Source organism: Nematolebias whitei, chromosome 15, assembly GCF_014905685.2.
Source record: "Nematolebias whitei isolate Nwh7 chromosome 15, NemWhi1, whole genome shotgun sequence".
NCBI lineage: Eukaryota > Metazoa > Chordata > Actinopteri > Cyprinodontiformes > Rivulidae > Nematolebias > Nematolebias whitei.
This window is the reverse complement of record NC_056512.1, coordinates 44,231,836-44,250,344: the sequence shown is the minus strand read 5'-3', so window position 1 is coordinate 44,250,344 and position 18,509 is coordinate 44,231,836. Positions and strand designations below refer to the sequence as shown.

The 18,509-nt window shown below is 43.4% G+C and overlaps 1 protein-coding gene across 1 annotated transcript in view; it reads right to left on the bottom strand.

Moving 5' to 3' along the window:
• The window catches only part of LOC119421375 (SH3 and cysteine-rich domain-containing protein 2), a 34,963-nt gene extending 16,998 nt beyond the window's left edge, over positions 1-17,965 (bottom strand). Inside the window, exons 1-3 of the mRNA XM_037688743.1 lie at positions 17,891-17,965; positions 4,385-4,733; positions 2,185-2,279 (exon numbers count right to left, since the gene is read on the bottom strand). Of these exons, the coding sequence (XP_037544671.1) occupies positions 2,185-2,279; positions 4,385-4,733; positions 17,891-17,965 (519 nt within the window). The remainder of the gene's footprint in view (positions 1-2,184; positions 2,280-4,384; positions 4,734-17,890) is intronic.
• Between the last annotated feature and the right edge of the window lie 544 nt (positions 17,966-18,509).

The following is an 18,509-nucleotide window of genomic DNA, read 5'->3' as shown; positions in this document are numbered from 1 at the left end:
GGCCCCGCGGGGGCGAACAGAACCACCAGGCGGACCCCCAAGTGCCCGCAGCTCGCCCCAACGACGAAAGAAAAACACGGGGGCAACCACAACCAACCCCCCCCCCCCCCCCCCCCCCCGCACCGAGAAATTCTGTCCACACAAGTTATGGACAGAACTGAATATACTGTAAGTATTCTGGATCTGGACCTTGTTTATTGGTTGGGCTTCATGCTTATTTTTTGTAGTTCGTGCCTCTAAAGTAAAGGACATCAACTGGTGTGAAAATGTAAAAATTCGGTTGCTGCTGTTTGCCTTGGTCATAGGCACGTTGGCCAAACTTTGCACAAAGTCCCAGCCAGAGAATCAGCTGATTCTTAGAGCGCACATCTCATGGGAAGATGAATTTGGCTCCTGTTGAACTCAGATTGCTGCTCGCTCTTTATTCAAAGCACTGAATGACAAAAATGGCAAACAAAGCAAAAATTAAATCGCTGCCTCCCTGTCTTGTTTTATAGATTCATGAACGGAGTCAACCTGAGAGCAAGGACTTTTTGTAAGCCAATAAGTGACAAGGAGTTCTTTTTAATACGACAGTGTCGGGACGTTATGTTTTTATGCAATTAGAAGGATCTTAAAATAAATTCTGAACTTTACAGGCAGCCGGTTTGACATGGAGGAAGATTTTAGGGCGATGCAAGAGCCAAGCCTTTATGACACAAAAGTTCCTGATATTAGACGTATTTCAAAGATGAAAAAAAAAAGTCAATATTGACAATAATTTAGTGTAAGATCAGCCCAAAAGTGATGCCGAGTTTCCTTACAGTAGCAGATGCCATCTAAAGTGATGCTAGGGTTGGATAAAAAGTCTCTGGAGATTTTTGAGGCTAAGATCAATCACCTCAATTAAAAAAAAAAACAGATATACAAGAATTACATCATCAAAACTGGTAAAGAAACTGATCAGTGTGATCAGATGTATTGAGAAACAACTGAATGTCACTGTCATACAAGAATGGAACAAATTTTTGGTCAGCGTTACTTCACATGTACCATTTTCAGCCACTAGATGGCACTCGAGTAGTATGGCATGCTGTTATATCATGTAATAGGTGTTGACTTAGACCAGGGGTTAAACGACTACATATTTTTAAAAGTCGACTTTAACATGATAAAAGTTGAGTCGACTTCGACTAGTCTGTGATGTCATAAGAACTCAAGACATTATTATCATATTTGCAAATATATATATATATATATTAGGGGGAAAAAACTCATTTATTATTTACAAAAAAAAAGAACAACAAAACTTTGGGGATATATTTGTGCTCCTACCATTTATCATACAGCAAATAAATCAAAGGAAAAGCAAAACTATTATCAAGCTGCAAAAATGCTGCTGTTTTAGTTTTATTTTATTTAATCCACCATGTGGATTGGGTTGGATTGGATTGGGTGGAATAAGGTTGGGAACAGCAGGGGGAGGGGGTGCAACTAGTCAATGTGAAATATAAAAACTTGCGAGATGACACAAAATAGACTAGTCAACTAGTCGACTAGTCTATCCAGCCCCTAAGTTAGACTGCCACCTTCATGAAGCAACCGTCAAATCCGCTTCATTTCGCTGCGCCGCTCCGGCGAAATGCAATCAATTTGTCCATTGAAGTGCATTTATCAAGTAAAAGTTCAACTGAGACACACCTTTGCTATAATTTAGAGAAACAAATACTTGTTTTAAGTGTTAATCTTGTTAAATTCTTGTTAAAGTCCTCCCGTGCACGCCCCTGAGGCCTCCATTTGGCATCCAATTGATTTTTGGCACAATACCAGCCCACATTTCCGGGTTGTCAGCGGTGACGCGCAACAAATGCGACGCATCAGCGATGTTGATGCGTAATGGATGCGATGTTATTTGTGTTTTTTCCACTTTATTAGACATATTTGGACTGATGCGACTTATAGGGCGGTGCGACGTGTACGGTGGAAAATACGGTACGTTCACTCTTTTCTTTTTCCAGATTTCCAGAAATATTTTGTTCGTTTGTTAACAGTGAGTTTGCAGGTTTAATTTAAACAGCAGCAAACGGGGAAAAAACACCGCTTTAGGTTTGTTTCGAAGGTTACGGAAAGCACTTCTGAATTTTGGATTTACTTGAAATTAAGTTGACATTATAAGAAAGAAAATTATATGTTTGGTGCACGCACCTTCCCGTGACACGTCTGCTGTGATAGTTCTGAGGTGCACCACAGGTGAGCAGCCATCTTGCAGGTTTTACACCGCAGAGCTTGTTTGGAGTTTCCTGCAGGAAGGGACAGAGGCGACATAATGAGAGCAGCGAACTCAGGCGCATAGTTACAGATAATAACGACGAAAGGAAAAACAAAATGGCCTACAGATCCCACAAACAGGTTTTCTGTCTTATCAGGTAATCAAGCTCTGTCCTGTTTTTTTGTGTGTTTTTTTCAGACCTAATCAACAGCTCCTCGTCTGGAAATGCTTTTATTTTTTTTTAAGTTGTTACATTGAAACCAGCTGGACATTCAGTATTTCCATCAAGACTGATTTGGCAGCGATCCATCAATTTTTTTGTGTTTTTAAATTAAAGTCCTCCTTAGCATCCAGATGTTTTCTCCTCATTTGTTTTGTGACGAGATAACTTGCCATTTACCGTGTTGTTAATGACGACGACTCGGAGACCCTCGTTATCCTCCAAACCACGCTGATTTCTGAATTTGTTCCAGATTGAGGAGAAACATCAACAAGCCACTTACGTATCAGGGCAGAAGAATCAGACGGCTTAAAGAAAAGGCAGCATTTCTTTTAAAGACGAAAATTGATTCGACTTAATCAGCGTAACGGGGAGAATGAGGCTAGACTTTATTTGAGGACTGCTGATGAGTCCAACAAGAGCGAGGTGATGCATTACATAAATAAACCCCACAGTGCATGCAAACTAAGAGCGCAGACGCAAACACAAGGGAGCAGGTCGGCGGCTGTAATCAGTCACGCTGACAGGAAGCAGATTTAGCAGAAATACTAGCAGCTATTAGCTCGCAGACGCAGCAGACTGTGGGTAAAAACTGTCACAACTCTGCACTAAAGCTGCACCGATTAAATAAAGTCCAACTTTAAACGAATAGTTGGACACTTGGATCACACTTTTACTTTCTGATGGAGTGTCCAGTTCCCTTAAATGCTACAATCAGAAGTTTCAAAGATTCAATCATCAAATGGAAACCTACAAACGACAGCGGAACAGCTGGTAGTTGTTTACTCGTTAATGTGAGGGAAACCGAGTCCTCCTGACACTTTATACGTCCGGCAGCTTCTTTAAAATGAACTTGGTGCAGAACTTCAGCCCACCTCACTCTTAAAGCTGTTTATGTCCCATTGGTTCTTCTTTGAATGCCAGTTAACCCTCCTGCTGCCCTTGGGTCAAAACGACCCCATAAAAGTGAGGCCTCAGGGCTCGATTTGACCCAAGAACAGCAGGAGGGTTAAGTGAAGATAAAAATCTTATCCTGTGTTTTAAACATATATTTCTGCTTCTGGTGCTTGAATATATTATGTCAAATCTAAAGTCATAACATTTTAATGAATTTGTTTCAAATGTCTTCATTCCTCATGTTTAATACATTTTAACTTTTGATTTTTTTATATATTTTTTCTCTTGTTTAAATATTCTCGACTCAGACAGAATGACTTTTTTTTTTTTAATTAACATGAAAATCAGAAGGTGGCAAATCTGTGTGTGGCAGCATGAAAACCACAAAACTGACCAAAAATAAAATAAAAATTTATTTATTTATTTGTTTATTTGCTGACAATCCTCATTTTACATGTGGAAAACCAGTTTCTGGACGTCCCCAGCAGACTGGCTTCATCCACTTTTATAAAAGGTGCCATTTATTTTGTGGCCGGCCTCAGACTGATGAAGTCTTTCGGATGAAAGGCGAAACGTTTCAACCAAGAAGAATCCATCCAGATGACCTGACTTAACATTTTGTGACCAAACCTATAGCTGAAACAATTCTAGCTTTCAAAACTATAACCCAAAACATTTTGCCACTACTCATCTTTTTTGTATCAATTCAAATGACAGTTTGTGCTAATTGACAGCAAACGCTGCGTATAAACCCTTACGCTAAAATACATTTGATTACTGAGAGAACTTAGATTTCTTCTTCTGTTACTAACCTCTTAACATCAGGCTCGAGAGCTGTGGGGTCTGTTAACATTATTATTACTATTATTATCTGCTTGGACAAACTCTGGCACCTGACCAAATTTAGTCAGTAAGAAGGAGTTCTGGTGACCGCTTTTGCTTTAGAGTTTCTTTAAAACAGTGGTTAGTTTGCCCGACAAGGAGAAATGAAGCGTCGCTGTGATTCCTGGGCACCTTACCCACTATCATGTGCTTGCAGTGCTGGCAGTTGGTGGGCTTTCGAAAGACGTGGTCCTGGAAGCAGTGGTTGATCTGGGTTCGGGCTGGCTTGGCGGGCAGTGCTGGGGAAAGGCTGAGAGACGGGGAGTGGGAGGAGATGGACAGGTTGGGGCTGAGGGACGGCGAAATGGAGGGCGAGCGCTCGCCCACGAGAGGGGAGCCGGGTGGCAGAGGGGGAGACGGAGGCGGCGGGTCGGCGATGAAGTCTGGGGGCAGGCGAGCGTCGCTGTAGGAGCGCTGAAAGAAGTTCTCCACGCTCTTACTGCGCATCATTGTCTTGAAGGACAGGGAGCGCTTCAGTCTCTGGAGCTGCACACGTTGACGGAGACAGAGAGGACAAAAGGTACACAAAGAAGAGACACAAGATAAGCAAGAGGTAATAAATGTCCAATGCACCCCCCAGGACAGAACAAGCAATAACCTGGCATCCATAAACAAAACACTCTACTGGTCACCACGGGGAAGGGGTGACTCATGAAATGCAATATTGCCTCACAAGGAAGCAACGTGTGAAAAGTGAAGTTCACCTCCGTCAGACAGAACGTATTTATACCCGCTGCCTGCGACCGCCGCCAAAACGATAAGCCTTTCTGCTTTGTGACCACCACAACGAGCCCCGCTGTAGGTAAATAAGGTTTCTCTGGTGGTGGTCACAGGGGCTGCTGTGCCCCAATAAATCAATAAAACAAGAACTCAGAGTCTTATCGTGTTTTTACAGCGACGGATTCCTAATCCGATTGGCTCCTGCTCGTCTTCCCACCAAGTCTTTGTTTATCAATGCTGCTGCCTGTTCCTGATTTCCCCTTCTGGGTTTAGTCTTGTTTCTTAAAGTTGTGACTTTTATAAACTGTCCATCTGCGTTAGTTTTTCAATCCAACCATGCCGGTCTTAAAACCACTCTGCCAGTTCTGCTGCTGCATTTGTAAAGTTGCAAACACCCAGAAACATCCCACTTGTAAAGATGTGACCGCCTGGCATTAATTGCCTGGATAAATGTCCGTTGTCAGACATTTGCCTGCAGCTCCGTGTCCCCGTTATGATGCAAGGCAGCCATTTGTTGCTCTGACGTGCTGCCTCAGTGTGCGAGGACCTGGTGATGTTACAGAGGAGTAATATCTCAGCACAGACAGACAGGAGGACAAATAATCAGCGGACCACAGGCTCTGCATGGACGCGCTCCGTCAGCCTGCCTGTCCGCTCTCGTCCCAAACACAGTCACTTTACAGGGACATGTTGTTTACAGCTCAGCGTGTCTGGCGGCGAGATATGAAGACGGCTCGTCTGTTTAGGAGCGCGAGGCTCTGCGTGAGCTGCACACGGAGGCCGAGTCGGAGAAACAAAAGAGCGCGACTGCATTTGCACACTCCGTGTTCTTCCTGCATAACTCCATTTGTGAAATTTGACGTCATTAGATTACACTGATGAATGCACGGGATGCTGTGGACTGTTGGAGCGCAGTTTGAACAGACTCGTGTTTACTGCGCTGGGTTCTTCTTTGTGATAAAAGACATTGGGCATCAAATATTTCACTACTGAATAAAATGTTGGAGAGATGCCTTTTTTTTCCCGCCTCTCTGGTAAAAATATTCTGGTTTTACAACTATCCGTTCCTCGAACTCTCAAACTCTTATGTTTACCGAGCTCAACCACAAGCTGGACGCGATTCTGAGAATCGTAGGCCACTTGCGGCTCCTGGAACTCGCCAGCATGAAGGGTTCAATCTTGGAGAAAGCTAAATCAAGCACGGACCGGGCAGAATGTCCACTAATTCTGGCTGTTTGGATTCACCATTGAGTGGACCAGTCACTCGTCAGAACCATGATGCTGATAGACACTGTACCATCTTATCAGAACTTTGGAACTTTCTGGAGTTCTTATGGACAACGCACCAGCTTTGTCGGCCTCTATGCATAAATGCACAGCATTATGATGTCATTGTATGTTGCAACTTTATGTTGCGAGGTCTTTTTTTTTTTTTTTTTGCATCTTTTATACGGTTTCCCAGCCAGGAAATGGTGAGACATGATTTTTTTTGGCTTCCTCCATCCTCCTGTTCTCTTTTTCTCATCTGCCTGTATGTTGTATGCAACAGGTCTCTCTTGAAAATGAGTCTTTGAGACTCAGTGGGAACTAAACTGTATAAATAATAACTATAAGAATAACAATAAGAATAATCGTTCATCTTTCAGTTGACCTTAAAAACGCAAAAGGCTGCAGCTCAGTTAGTTTTGATTATCTGGTTTATCTGGTGGTAGCTGAGACTGATCCCCAACATAGACCATCCATCATTCATTTTCTTTACCCCTTTTTTACTTCAGTCGTATTTATACTCCAAAATGTGTTAAACTGTTTGTTTTTCAGATTTGTTTGCAGAGTTCTGCTCGAGCTCCGCTCACAGTCAGAGCAGTTGAGTGGTGGCATAACAGCTCTGGCTGCAGCACACGTCTCGTTTACTGTCGGCTGTTAAAAGCCTGCCCGTTAGCCTCCATGTGAGGCGTAGCTGAGAGCATCGTCCCACAGAGTCGAAGCCAGAGCGACCTCGCGCTCGGTGCACACTCGTCCGCCATGGCGCACGAATCTCTGTGCCAGGTCGATACAGAAACAGGAGTCGGAGTCAGAGCCTACTGTACCAACCATGCAAATAGTTTTCAAATGACCGCCAAATTCAGCACAACAATCAGAAGGAGAGAGATTTTCTGATGACGCCGATAGAAGTTTAATCTTGCGGGAGGCCCGGTCTGGTCTACTCTGACTCATAACCTGGTTCGGAACAGATCAGACCAGTCTCGGCTGCTCACGATGTGCGATCCCATGGTCTTCACCTGATAAAGGAGTCATTTTTGCTTTTGCTTGCTTCCAACGCTTGGATAGATTTGCACATCACCCTATAATCCACCATCAGAAACAGATAAGACCAATGAGGTCACACATAGTCACCCCACTGATAGGCTGTGCCCACCCAGATGTGAAGGCGGAGCCAAGTTCCAACATAAGCTGGAGCGTTCTTTTGCACGGGGCCTCCATTTCCGGTTCCGGGTTACGACGGGTCGGACAGATGCCTCAGCGCCGAGCTTGTAATTTTTGCTGGCTTACCTACATCCATCCATTATTTTTTACCCACTTTTTCCATTTTGGGTCACGGGGGTCGCCGGTACCCATGTCCAGGAATCACTGTGCGAGGGGCGGGGGACACCTGGACAGGTCGCAAGTCCATCACAGGGACACAGAGACAAACAATCATTCACTTCCTCACTCACACATAGGGACAATTTAGAGTTACCAATCAGCCCAACATGAAGGTTTTTGGTCTGTGGGAGGAAACTGGAGTACCCGGAGAAAACCCATGCATGCACGGAGCGAACATGCAAACTCCACCCAGAAAGGCCCCCGGATCGGGATTTGAACCGGGGACCTGCTCGCTGAGAGGCAGCGGCTCTGCCAGTTGCGCCACCGTGCTGCCCACCTCACCTACATTAAAAAAGGTAAAAAGAATTTACCTGTCTTGATTTTATTGAGTTTGTGTGAGTTTCCTCTCCACCTGGGAACAAAAGAACCGGAAGGTGCCGTGGTTGGACGGCTGACAACGCCACGATACGCCGAGGGACGAATTTGAACACGAATCCAAAATTGGTGCTTTTGATGGAGTCTTTCTGCAGCCGGTACGTTTTTGAAGGCAGCGTCGAGTGACTTCATGGTACTTTCAGAATAAAGCAAGAACTTTTTTATTAAACCTATTGAATTTCTGACCCACAGAAAAACTGTGGCTCCTACTTTTAGCTTCTTCTTCTTTCGGCTTTTCCCTCCTCAGCGGTCGCCACAGCGAGTCATCTCACTCTGTCCTCACTCCACCTCCATGTCCTCTCTAACTGCCTCCATATGTCTCCTCTTTGTCTTTTTCCTGCAGCTGCATTTCTATCATCCTTCTACCACTGTCCCTCCTCTGGACATGTCCAAACCACTGTCCCTCCTCTGGACATCAACCCATCTCAGTGTGTCCCCTCTAACTTTATCTCCCAGTTGTTCAACCTGTGCTGTACCTCTGATGATCTCATTCCTGATCTTCTCCATCCTTGTCACTCTTAAGGAGAACCTCAACATCTTCATTTCTGCTACTTCCAGTTCTGTCTCCTGTCTTTTTGTCCATGTCTCTGTCTCCAGACCATACAATAGAACTGGTCTCACCACTGTCTTGTAAACTTTTCCGTTGATTTTTGCCGACACCCTTTTGTTGCAAATCACTCCTGAAACTTTTTTCCATCCTGCCTGGACTCTCTTCTTCACCTCTTTACCACACTCCCCATTTCCTGTACATTGGACTCCAAGTACTTGAAGTCCTAACTATAGCATTTATCAAAAATAAAAGTCTTGATTGTAGTCCTAAAAGTAGAAAAAGTGTGTCAGCCTCATGGATAGAAAAGAACTGCATACCCTCATGACTTTTGGCATGAACATAGGAGTGAAGAGATATGAGGCAATGGAGGGGGAAGAGATGATGAATTTTGGCCTATAGATAGGATTGGGTTTCTTGAGCTATCCCCTAGTTGTGCTGCTGTAAGCTTAGACTGCTGGGGGACAAACTCCCCACATTCCCTCTCTGTACTGGATACATATGGTCTAATTATTCTGGTTGTGTCTGCGTCCTCTAGAAACGGCGGTCAGTCGAGGCAAACGGCCGTCCACCCTGAGCCTGCTTCTGGGTCTACTGTCCCCAATGTGCTCAGGACGGAGGATTGCACCAAAGGGAAGAACAGGAATACCTGTAATTGGATTTTAATCTGTATCTGAACTGAATTTATGATTTTTAATCCCCGAGATGACTTTTGTTGCAGATTGACGCAAAATAAAAAAAAGAAATTAATTGAATCCTTAAATTATTCCCCTCTGTTGTCGGTGTCGGACACAATCAAGGGCTTCAGAGCACGGAGGGAAAACGGATCACATAAATTATAAAGTTTTAAAACAAAGTGCATGTTTGGTCTGTAACGTGCACTTTAACCAGACGCAGTCGAGCGATCGCTACGTGCTTGACGTCACCGCGTTCGACCTTGTTCTAAACGAGGATGTTTCAGCCTTAAGACGGCTAACTGTGGTGTAAATGTGCTCGCGCAGTTCTAGGTCATCAGTGGATTTCAGAGGAAATGATCACCCTCAAGTGTGCGGAGTATTTAAAGGCACACCTATTTACACCCCCCACTGTGATGCTTCGGCCACTTTTATTGAAAAAGGCACTCACGGGAAGGAAAATAGATTCCACAAAATGTTCACTCTTTTGTGCAAAACGTGCAAAAAGCCCGACGGGACGAGAAGAGTATGTGGAGCAGTTCAATGTTCTAACATGTGCACTGCTCAGCTGTGAATATGAGATAAGAAACATAATCTCAGGCTGCGTCTCCCGTCCCACATGCTGGTGCACACAACCAGCCGTGCTTTTTCACAGAAACACACACCTCCCTCTAGGATTGCTTAACGAAGGAGAAGCTGGGTCTGTTCTGCTCTTGTGGCTCGGAGGTCAATACTTCAGCACCTTTTCTCTGAAACGTCACATCAAAAACCATCACAGCGCCGCAGGTGTTACCTCGTTAATGAGGACCCTGACCCGCTTCACCTGCAACAACGGGATCAAGAAAAAGTGCATGAACTGCAAGAGGAGTAGCTTCAGTTGTAGTTTTTGTGCTTTTTTTTATTGCCATGCAGTTCTGGTCTGCACTCGTTGTAAACGAAGCCCTCAAATCAAGTTGCAACAAAAACAAAAAACACAGGGGAGCTTGTGTAGAGAAATAAAAATGGCAGATATGGATGAGCGTAGAATCTCAGAAAAAATGTTTAGGGGAAAATCCATTCATCCATTTTCTTTGACCCGCTTCTTCTTTTTTGGGTCACTGGTGCCCATGTCCAGCTATCACTGTGAGAGAGGCGGGGGACACCCTGGACAGGTCCAAGTCCATCACAGGGACACATAGAGACAAACGAGACAAACAACCATTCACTTCCTCACCCACACCTAGAGACAATTTAGAGTTACCAATCAGTCTAACGTGCATGTTTTTGGTCTGTGGGAGGAACCGGAGAAAACCCACGCATGCACGGAGAGAACATGCAGACTCCACCCAGAAAGGCCCCCGGAATGGGATTTGAACCAGCGGCCTTCTCACCGAGAGGCAGCAGCTCTACCAGCTGAGCCACCGTGCTGCTGTTTAGGTGAAATACGAGAATAAATTTGCTGCTGAACGTGAACAAAAGAGAAAGAATGAGTAAAAAGAATAAATTTATGGGATCAGGCAGAAAGGCTGATCCCTTCTGTGATGGGCTTGTGACCTGTCCAGGTGTCCCCCGCCTCTCGCACAGTGACGGCTGGACATGGGCACCAGTGACCCAAAAAGGAAGGAGCGGGTCAAGATAATGGATGGGTCAAGCAGCAGGGCAGACATGCATTGGTGTTTTTATAAAAACATCTTCTACATTTCAACTTCTTTTTCCGATTATTAGACACACTTAAAATACTTTTCCTCAAAAATCGACAGTGAGCCTTAAAGTCCGAAAAATACGGTAATTAAATTTGAGTGTAAATATGTAAGAAAACGGTGACACTTCCACCCCAATTGGCTCTCCCATGGATGCCGTCATTGTTGACCTAATTTCAGCCACTTCAGCTGTTTCCATAGCTGAACAAGCACGTGATAGTTGGCCGCCGTGCACAAATTCTTAATTTAGTGACAAATTAACCATCCATATGCTATCATTTGCTTGGAACCAGCTTATTTGGACTTTTTATACATTTTCTCCTGCCATTTCAACAAAGTGAACAAAATCGTGCAGAAAATTAAAAAGCATCAACCAGACGAGCAAAAAGTGTCCGAGCTCTGCACAGGAAGCAACGAGCCGCCGTTACAGACCCACAGTTTGCTCTGCATGCGTCAGTCCGGTCGCACGCTGTCCACCCGAGCACAGAGGGAAGTGACGAGATGTGAAGAGCGACTCGTTTGAATCGGAGCTAAACCTTCTAGATCACAAACTGTAGCTGTGTGGCTTACAGCTGGATCGTCAGCAACGCTTCGGCTGATTCTTAGATGAATGACTCCAAGAATCTGCTGCCGTTTTATTTATTTTTATCCAACAGTAAAGAAAAACTGGTTTTTTTTTGTCATTTAGAGTAAGTTGTCCTCTTCTTTAATGAGTAAAGCAAGACTTTCATAAAGTTTATGGATTTTCTCAGACCTATCGGGGTTACACAGGCGTTTATGGTCCCAAGAGCCTACAAAAAAAAATCCATTTCAATTTCTGTGGCAGCTCCGTGACGTTTGTGGGTTTTAATGGCTCACCAACTTTTCAGAGGATGGAAGGCCATGAATTTTGGTGCAAGCGTCTGAATACCCCATGGGGTGAGTGTTGTTTCGAGTAACTTTTTAATTGCGGCCAGCACGTTTAGATTTTTTTCTGCTGAACGCTGCAGCTCCTTGGTTCCTCTGCAGTGGCTCTCTGACCAAAAAAATTAATAAATAAAAAAGGAAATGCATCATGTTCTCATTCAGAACTAAGACACAAAAGACTAGATTTGCAGCTCTCCTGCCCTCTTCAAGCAATAAGATAAAAAACAACACATTAAGCAAAACATATTAATCAGCACATTAGTCACTTCAATGTTTAAACTTCCTGCCACACATATAAACCTTTCTGTAAAATCTTTCAGAAATTAAACATTGTTAAACACGTTTGAGGCAAATTACAGAGTGAAAAAAAAAAAAATCAGAGCCATAATCACATAAAAATAAGATGTTCTACAAACTAATGGTGAGCGTAAAAAATATTTACACAAATGTTTTCTTTTACTAAAAGTTTCTTATAAAGTAAATGAGGGACTCGGCTTTTATTAGAGACAATTCTGGAAGCCATAATTAAACAACAACGTCGTCACAAACTGGTCTCATTAATACGTTCACGTTAATAATCTAATATATGTATATTTTAATTTACCCTACTTTAAAATGTTTATAATATTTTAAAGTAGGGCACTTAATAATTTCCCTTAATAGGTTTGCATCATTGTTCACATTTGAAGAGTTTGTCCAACCTTTAAAAATAGGGACCAGTTTTATTGTAAAAGAGAACAAAATTACACAGAAAAAATATAAATCAATAAAAAAAAAATTAAAGAATGTTGAAAATCTGAACAAATGTTCTTTGAATTCATTTCACACTTCAAGTTCCTTTTTGTTAAAATGTGCAGGTTGTTGAGATTCAGGAGTGAAAACACAGATTAGTGGTGGACAAATGTCAGAGTTTCTCTTCCAGTTTTGATTTAGTTTGTTTACAAAAATATATTTGAGCTCATGATTGTTGCCCCCCCTCATCGGACCTGCCCTAGTTCACTTTGCATCCATCAGGCAACCAGAGCAGGTTTGTTCACAGGCAACAGCGACTCAAATCTGATTTCTTTCTCTCTTTTTTGCCAAATATCAGAGCTTTATTTTTGTTTTTCTAATCCATCCATCTTTTTCGTATGTGGTGCTAAACTGGATACAGACCCCGTTTTTCAAAGCGACCTCAGTCTGAACGGATTTCATCTGTAGGGGTATGTGGACCCATCCAAATATTAAAAATATTGATATAAAAGTCAAAAAGTTTAAAGCTTGGAACTCCGCACTTCTTCATCTACAGAATACAAATCCAGCTGCTTTGTCTTTTTTATTTTTATAATTTCCGTGTCCTGGACGACTGAGGATCTACAGCGACATGCGATGCAAACATCAGGACATCATCAGGACCGTAGACTGTTCCCACTGGAATCTGATGGAGGTCGCTTTTCAAGGTCAAGGTTCTTTATTGTCATTCACATCATACGTGGTACATGTGGTGGAACGAAACACAGGATCCCACTTACAAAAAATATGAACTGTAAAAGAAAAAAACGTAGTAATATTTAAGATATGAACTATGAAATACGCTAAAAACTTAATAGTACAAAAACAATACGCTAAACAACAGCAGCACGAACATGAGTCTGTGTGAGCAGATGAGTACGAATGAACACAGCAGCATGAAATAGATAAGCAGCATGAGATCAGCAGCAACACAGTGATTTTATTTTTCACCGTGAATGGAGATTCATGAGTCTAACAGAGAGCAGCACGGTGGCGCAACTGGTAGAGCTGCTGCCTCTCAGCGAGAAGGTCCCTGGTTCAAACCCCGGTCCAGGGGCCTTCTGGGTGGAGTTGGCATGTTCTCTCCGTGCATGCGTGGGTTTTTTTCCGGGTGCTCCAGTTTCCTCCCACAGACCAAAAACATGCATGTTAGGCTGATTGGTAACTCTAAATTGTCCCTAGGTGTGAGTGAGAGTGAATGGTTGTTTGTCTCGTTTGTCTCCATGTGATGGACTGGAGACCCGTCCAGGGTGTACCCCGCCCCTCGCACAGTGATTGCTGGACATGGGCACCAGCGACCCCCGTGACCCAAAATGGAATAAACGGGTAAAGATAATGGATGGATGGATGGAGTCTAACAGCTTCAGGGTAGAAGCTGTTCCTCAGCCTAGTGGTTCTAAACTTAATGCTCCTCAACCTCCTGCCTGAGTGGAGCAGGGCATGAGTGCTGGGTGAGTGGAGTCCTTCACGATGCAGGTGGTATATAAGCCCTGCAGGTGTTTTTTGGTATAATGTGAACAAGCAAATAAATAAAAATCTGAAGAAACTAACAGACCTGAGCATTAGGACCTGCAGTGTGAACATAAACGTGTTAAAAAGACCACATCATGGCCACACACAGTTCCTCCATCTGACATCTTTCTGTGCCAGCTCACCGACGGCATCAACACCATTTTTCCACACTTGGTTTCTCTGTGTTTAACCTGTCAGGGCACGCTAACCTAAATTTAAATGTCTTATAAAACTTCAGCGCGTGTCAAGTTTTATTGTCTAAAGTTAGAGACGTACAAGCAAACAGAACTATTTGTTTGGCTGTAAGCTGAAGGATTTTCTTGTTGTTGTTCTGGACCTTTGACTTTAATCAGACTGGGGGCTTTGAATATAAAAGTTAGAGAACCCCTAAACAAAAGTGATCAGCAGGAACAACTCACTGAAAAAAAAAAGTTATGAAAGATAACTACAAAAAACATCACTACAACAAAATCTCTTCAGCTTGATGTCCAACTGTCGTTAAACATTATTTCCATTCTAAGCAGCTTTTTGCTGCCATTTTCCAGATTAACACGTGAGCATCTTGCATGCGAAGCAGCTAGACGTGGCTACAATCTGCATGAATTAGGACAACGTGTGGAGGTGCTACAAGTGGCAGCCATGTTTCATCGCTCCGTGGGATGTGAAGACTGCTCACCAGCTGTGAGTGAAGACGTTTACCTGTGCGCCCGTGTGAACAGCATCAAACCGCTCTGGACGAAAAGCAGCACGAGCTGCGCTCACATTCCTGCTCGCGTGTTTTTGCCAAGCTTGGCAATAAACGGCGAGGTTGTTGGAAGAGGCACAGGAAGTTAATGCTCCCTCTCCTCTTTTGGCAGCATGTTCATCTGTCCTTCATTTACTTTATGTTTTTTCTGACAGAGATTTGCAGCTGGTGGATGTCCGAGTCATCTCCACTTTGCTGTCGAATTAAAACATCACCTGATGACATTCCTTCACAATTAACCCCTTCAGCAACGATGCTGATCAACTGGTTAAACAGACATGGGTATCATCTCGTGATGAAAAGGCCATTTCGGTCAAAGCTTACAAATTAAATTATTTTACCGTGAGCTTATAATACTGTGACACCTCATCAGATGTAATAGCACTCAAAGTGTTCGTTGAAGAGGACTCTCAGCTACTACCACATCAAATTTGATAAAAAATATCTGTAAAATTAACTGAATTATAGTCAGATCTGTGTACAAGTTCAGTTGTAAACGACGGCCATCTTTAATAGAGTCGACCCCAGTTGTAGTCCTATAATCTTTCTGAAACCTTTACGAAGTTCTGGACAGTGGTTCAGGAGATATTTTGCTAACAGAAGGAAACAGTTAATTCTAATAGTTAATGTCAAAGTTTCAAAAACAAATATTGTGAAAGAAGTTGGTGCTCAAAGTGATGGGGTGACTCACAGCTGCCATCACACCAAACTTAAGCTCAATATCTGCCAGATTAATTGAGTTACAGCAATTTTTGTGTTGGCTTAGCTGTGGCGGCCATCTTGAATGGGGCTGGCACCGTCGTCCTGATAGTTTGTTTAAACTCGGTCCACAAGATGTTTCGCTAACGCTACAGACGAACTTACAGAGAGACATAAGCGAAAACGCCTCGCGCCTCGAGCGGCGGGCGACAGCAAAGTCCTGGAATCCAGGCGGAGCGGCCTCCCATCCCGGTGCAGGAAACCACACGGAGGAGTTGGTTAAACTGGATGGAATACGGTTATCAGCCGAAGCCAGCCGGTGATTCCTGTGAATACCAGTCAGTCCAGCCTGTGACAGAATTACTCCTGATTTTCTTTGGTCACAGCGGCTGAGCGCCGCGCCGGACTGGAGCCGTTTTCAGTGAGGACTCCTGACAGAGGAGGACATCAAGTATTTATCTGCAGCACAGAGGCAGACGGCCTGCGAAGGAGGAGCGTGCGCTCCAAACGTGAGCTCCGCTTCGTTTGTGTGTGGGCGGCGAGAAGAGGCATGAGGTGAAGACAAAGACGGCGCTCAAGGAAAAGTTGAAGCGGTCTCATGAAATCGGCGTGCTGCCATGAAAACCTTTGATTTTTACAGCTGAGTCAACAAATCAAACCGAATCACAAGAACTTCATCCGAGTCACAGGAAGGAGGGAAAGGACAGAAATGGGATCTGCTTTGGTGGTTCTTACAGGCGCCAACACAGGATACTTGTTAGATAAAAATATCCTTTATTCTTCTCACTCAAAGAAGCCAAACTCGATGGCACGAGATGATTTTTAACTGGTTTTACTTGCAAGGGCAGATTTTCACAACACAGATGTACAGAACACGGAGTCCAGTCACGAGAATCTGCCACGGGCTTGTTTTTATAACCTTATCAGCTCTCGGCTCACAGACAGACTGGTGTCCCTGGACCACCAGCTGTGCATGCAGGATCAAATCAGCTCCTCACCGAGCTCTCTGAGAGAAAAGAACTCTCTGGTGACACAAACACAAGGTTCATGGTCCGTTAACATTCTCAGCCAGTCAGAACATTCACAAAACCTTGAGCAAAACTCCCTAAAAGAACTTAACAATGAACATCTGAAGAGTTGTTTCATTTTTCAGTCAGGAAATATATATAAAATGTGTTTAACTGGAGGGTCACAGTTTACAAATTGTACATCAGGCCGCCACTAGTGGGCCTTCGTCCTTTGAGGTTTCAACTTCTGGCTTCTGGTCCGATGTCTAGCTCTTATGGTCAGTAAATATCTACCTTTTAGGTCTTGGATGACCTCAGTTTGGAAAATAGAAGTTTAATTTCAGTGGAGTCAAGAACTAAAGTGGCTCACAGCTGTTATAAACCTTTACTTCACCATCAGATTTGCTTTAGGCTAAACGATTATACATGCAAATATCAGCAGCAGCAACTTGCTGCTGATAGCAACGGGCCACTTCTGACACAAATATATAATTTTTGCTGGAATAACAGTGAAACACAAAACTAAAACAGTGTAAAAAAAAAAAGTTTATAAAATTGTGTTCACAAGAACCAAAAATAAATTTGAATTGAGATGACAGAAATCCACTTTGGTCTTGGTCTACTAAAATTAGCCATTAGTAAATGGTCTCCAAGATCCATCTACAACAGGTAAGATACTTATTTTCGCATAACGTCATAGTAAAACGTCTGAAATATTTATTTTAATATAACAAGCTATGTAAAAGTTACATTTATATCAAATGAAATAGTTTTGTTTTCAACCCTGAATTTATTTATTTTTTGTATTTTATACATTTTTATATTTATGGAAATCAGTCAGTCCTCTTGTGGGTGTAAGGTTTTTGTGTGCATAAAACTAAAAACAGCTGTTAAGTTAAAAAGTTAATGCTTCATATGGATTGTGGCCAATTCCTTAAAAAAAAAAAAAAAGAGCAATAAAGCACCAAACGCACAAAAAAGAAAAATATGCAATATATCCATCAGTATTTGTAAATGCTCCATCAAAACGAACAATAATTTTTGAACATCTGTGTGTGGAGGTGTGCGTGTGTGTGTGTGTGTGTGTGTGTGTGACATCAGACCCTACGTGCAGGTTACACCTAGTGACGCAATCAGGATACAACTGCCTTTGTGAGCTGAACCTCTTCAGACAGACAGGTGGAGAAAATACGAATAATCCATGAAAAATAACATTTATTTTGCCATTCCCCCCTCACTGTTTGAGTCGAGCTGCTGTGCAAACTTCCCAAATTAAATAAAAGTCTATTTTACCTCAGATATCTGCATTATCATGCAGCTGGCTGACATTAGAGGTGGAAAAGTCCAAACTGCGGTTCTACTTGCCTTGGATGCGATGGGCTGGATGGGGATGTTGCTCGGGGAGCGCTGGAGCTCCATCTCATTGTTCTCTGTCATCATCCTCACCGTGATGGAAGGAGCAGACAGCAAGACAAATAAATAAATAACTTCTAAGTCCTTAAACTGGGTCCAGTCGGGGGGAAATCTCCAACTTCAGCCATAAAAAAGGCGCAGTGGAGAGACAGGTTCGCCGGAGGGGGCTCGGCGCGCGCTGCTGCTGTGAGGTGGATCTCCACACACCAGTTGGATCAAATAAAAGATTTGGTCAACTCACAAACCAGATGCTGGGTCTGTATTATATTCAAGCCACGGTGAAGAGAAGAACCTCCCTCTGCAGCCTCCTCTGCTGCGCACCGGAAGCTCCAAAGTGGCACAAACGCGTCAAACCACAAGGTTCAAATCTGCAGCGCGTCACATCAGAATCAGCTGATTCAAACCGTCACAAACAAAGTCCTGCTTTTAGTTAGGGAGGTCCGACTGGGTGCTAGTTCAAAGCCAGCTCTGCTCTGCTCAGCTGCACCGACTTGAATTTAAGCGCAACGCTGGGCACGCCTTTCCGTGCGTAAGAGGCGCGCCATTGGGGGAGGTTTTTTTTTTTTTCTTT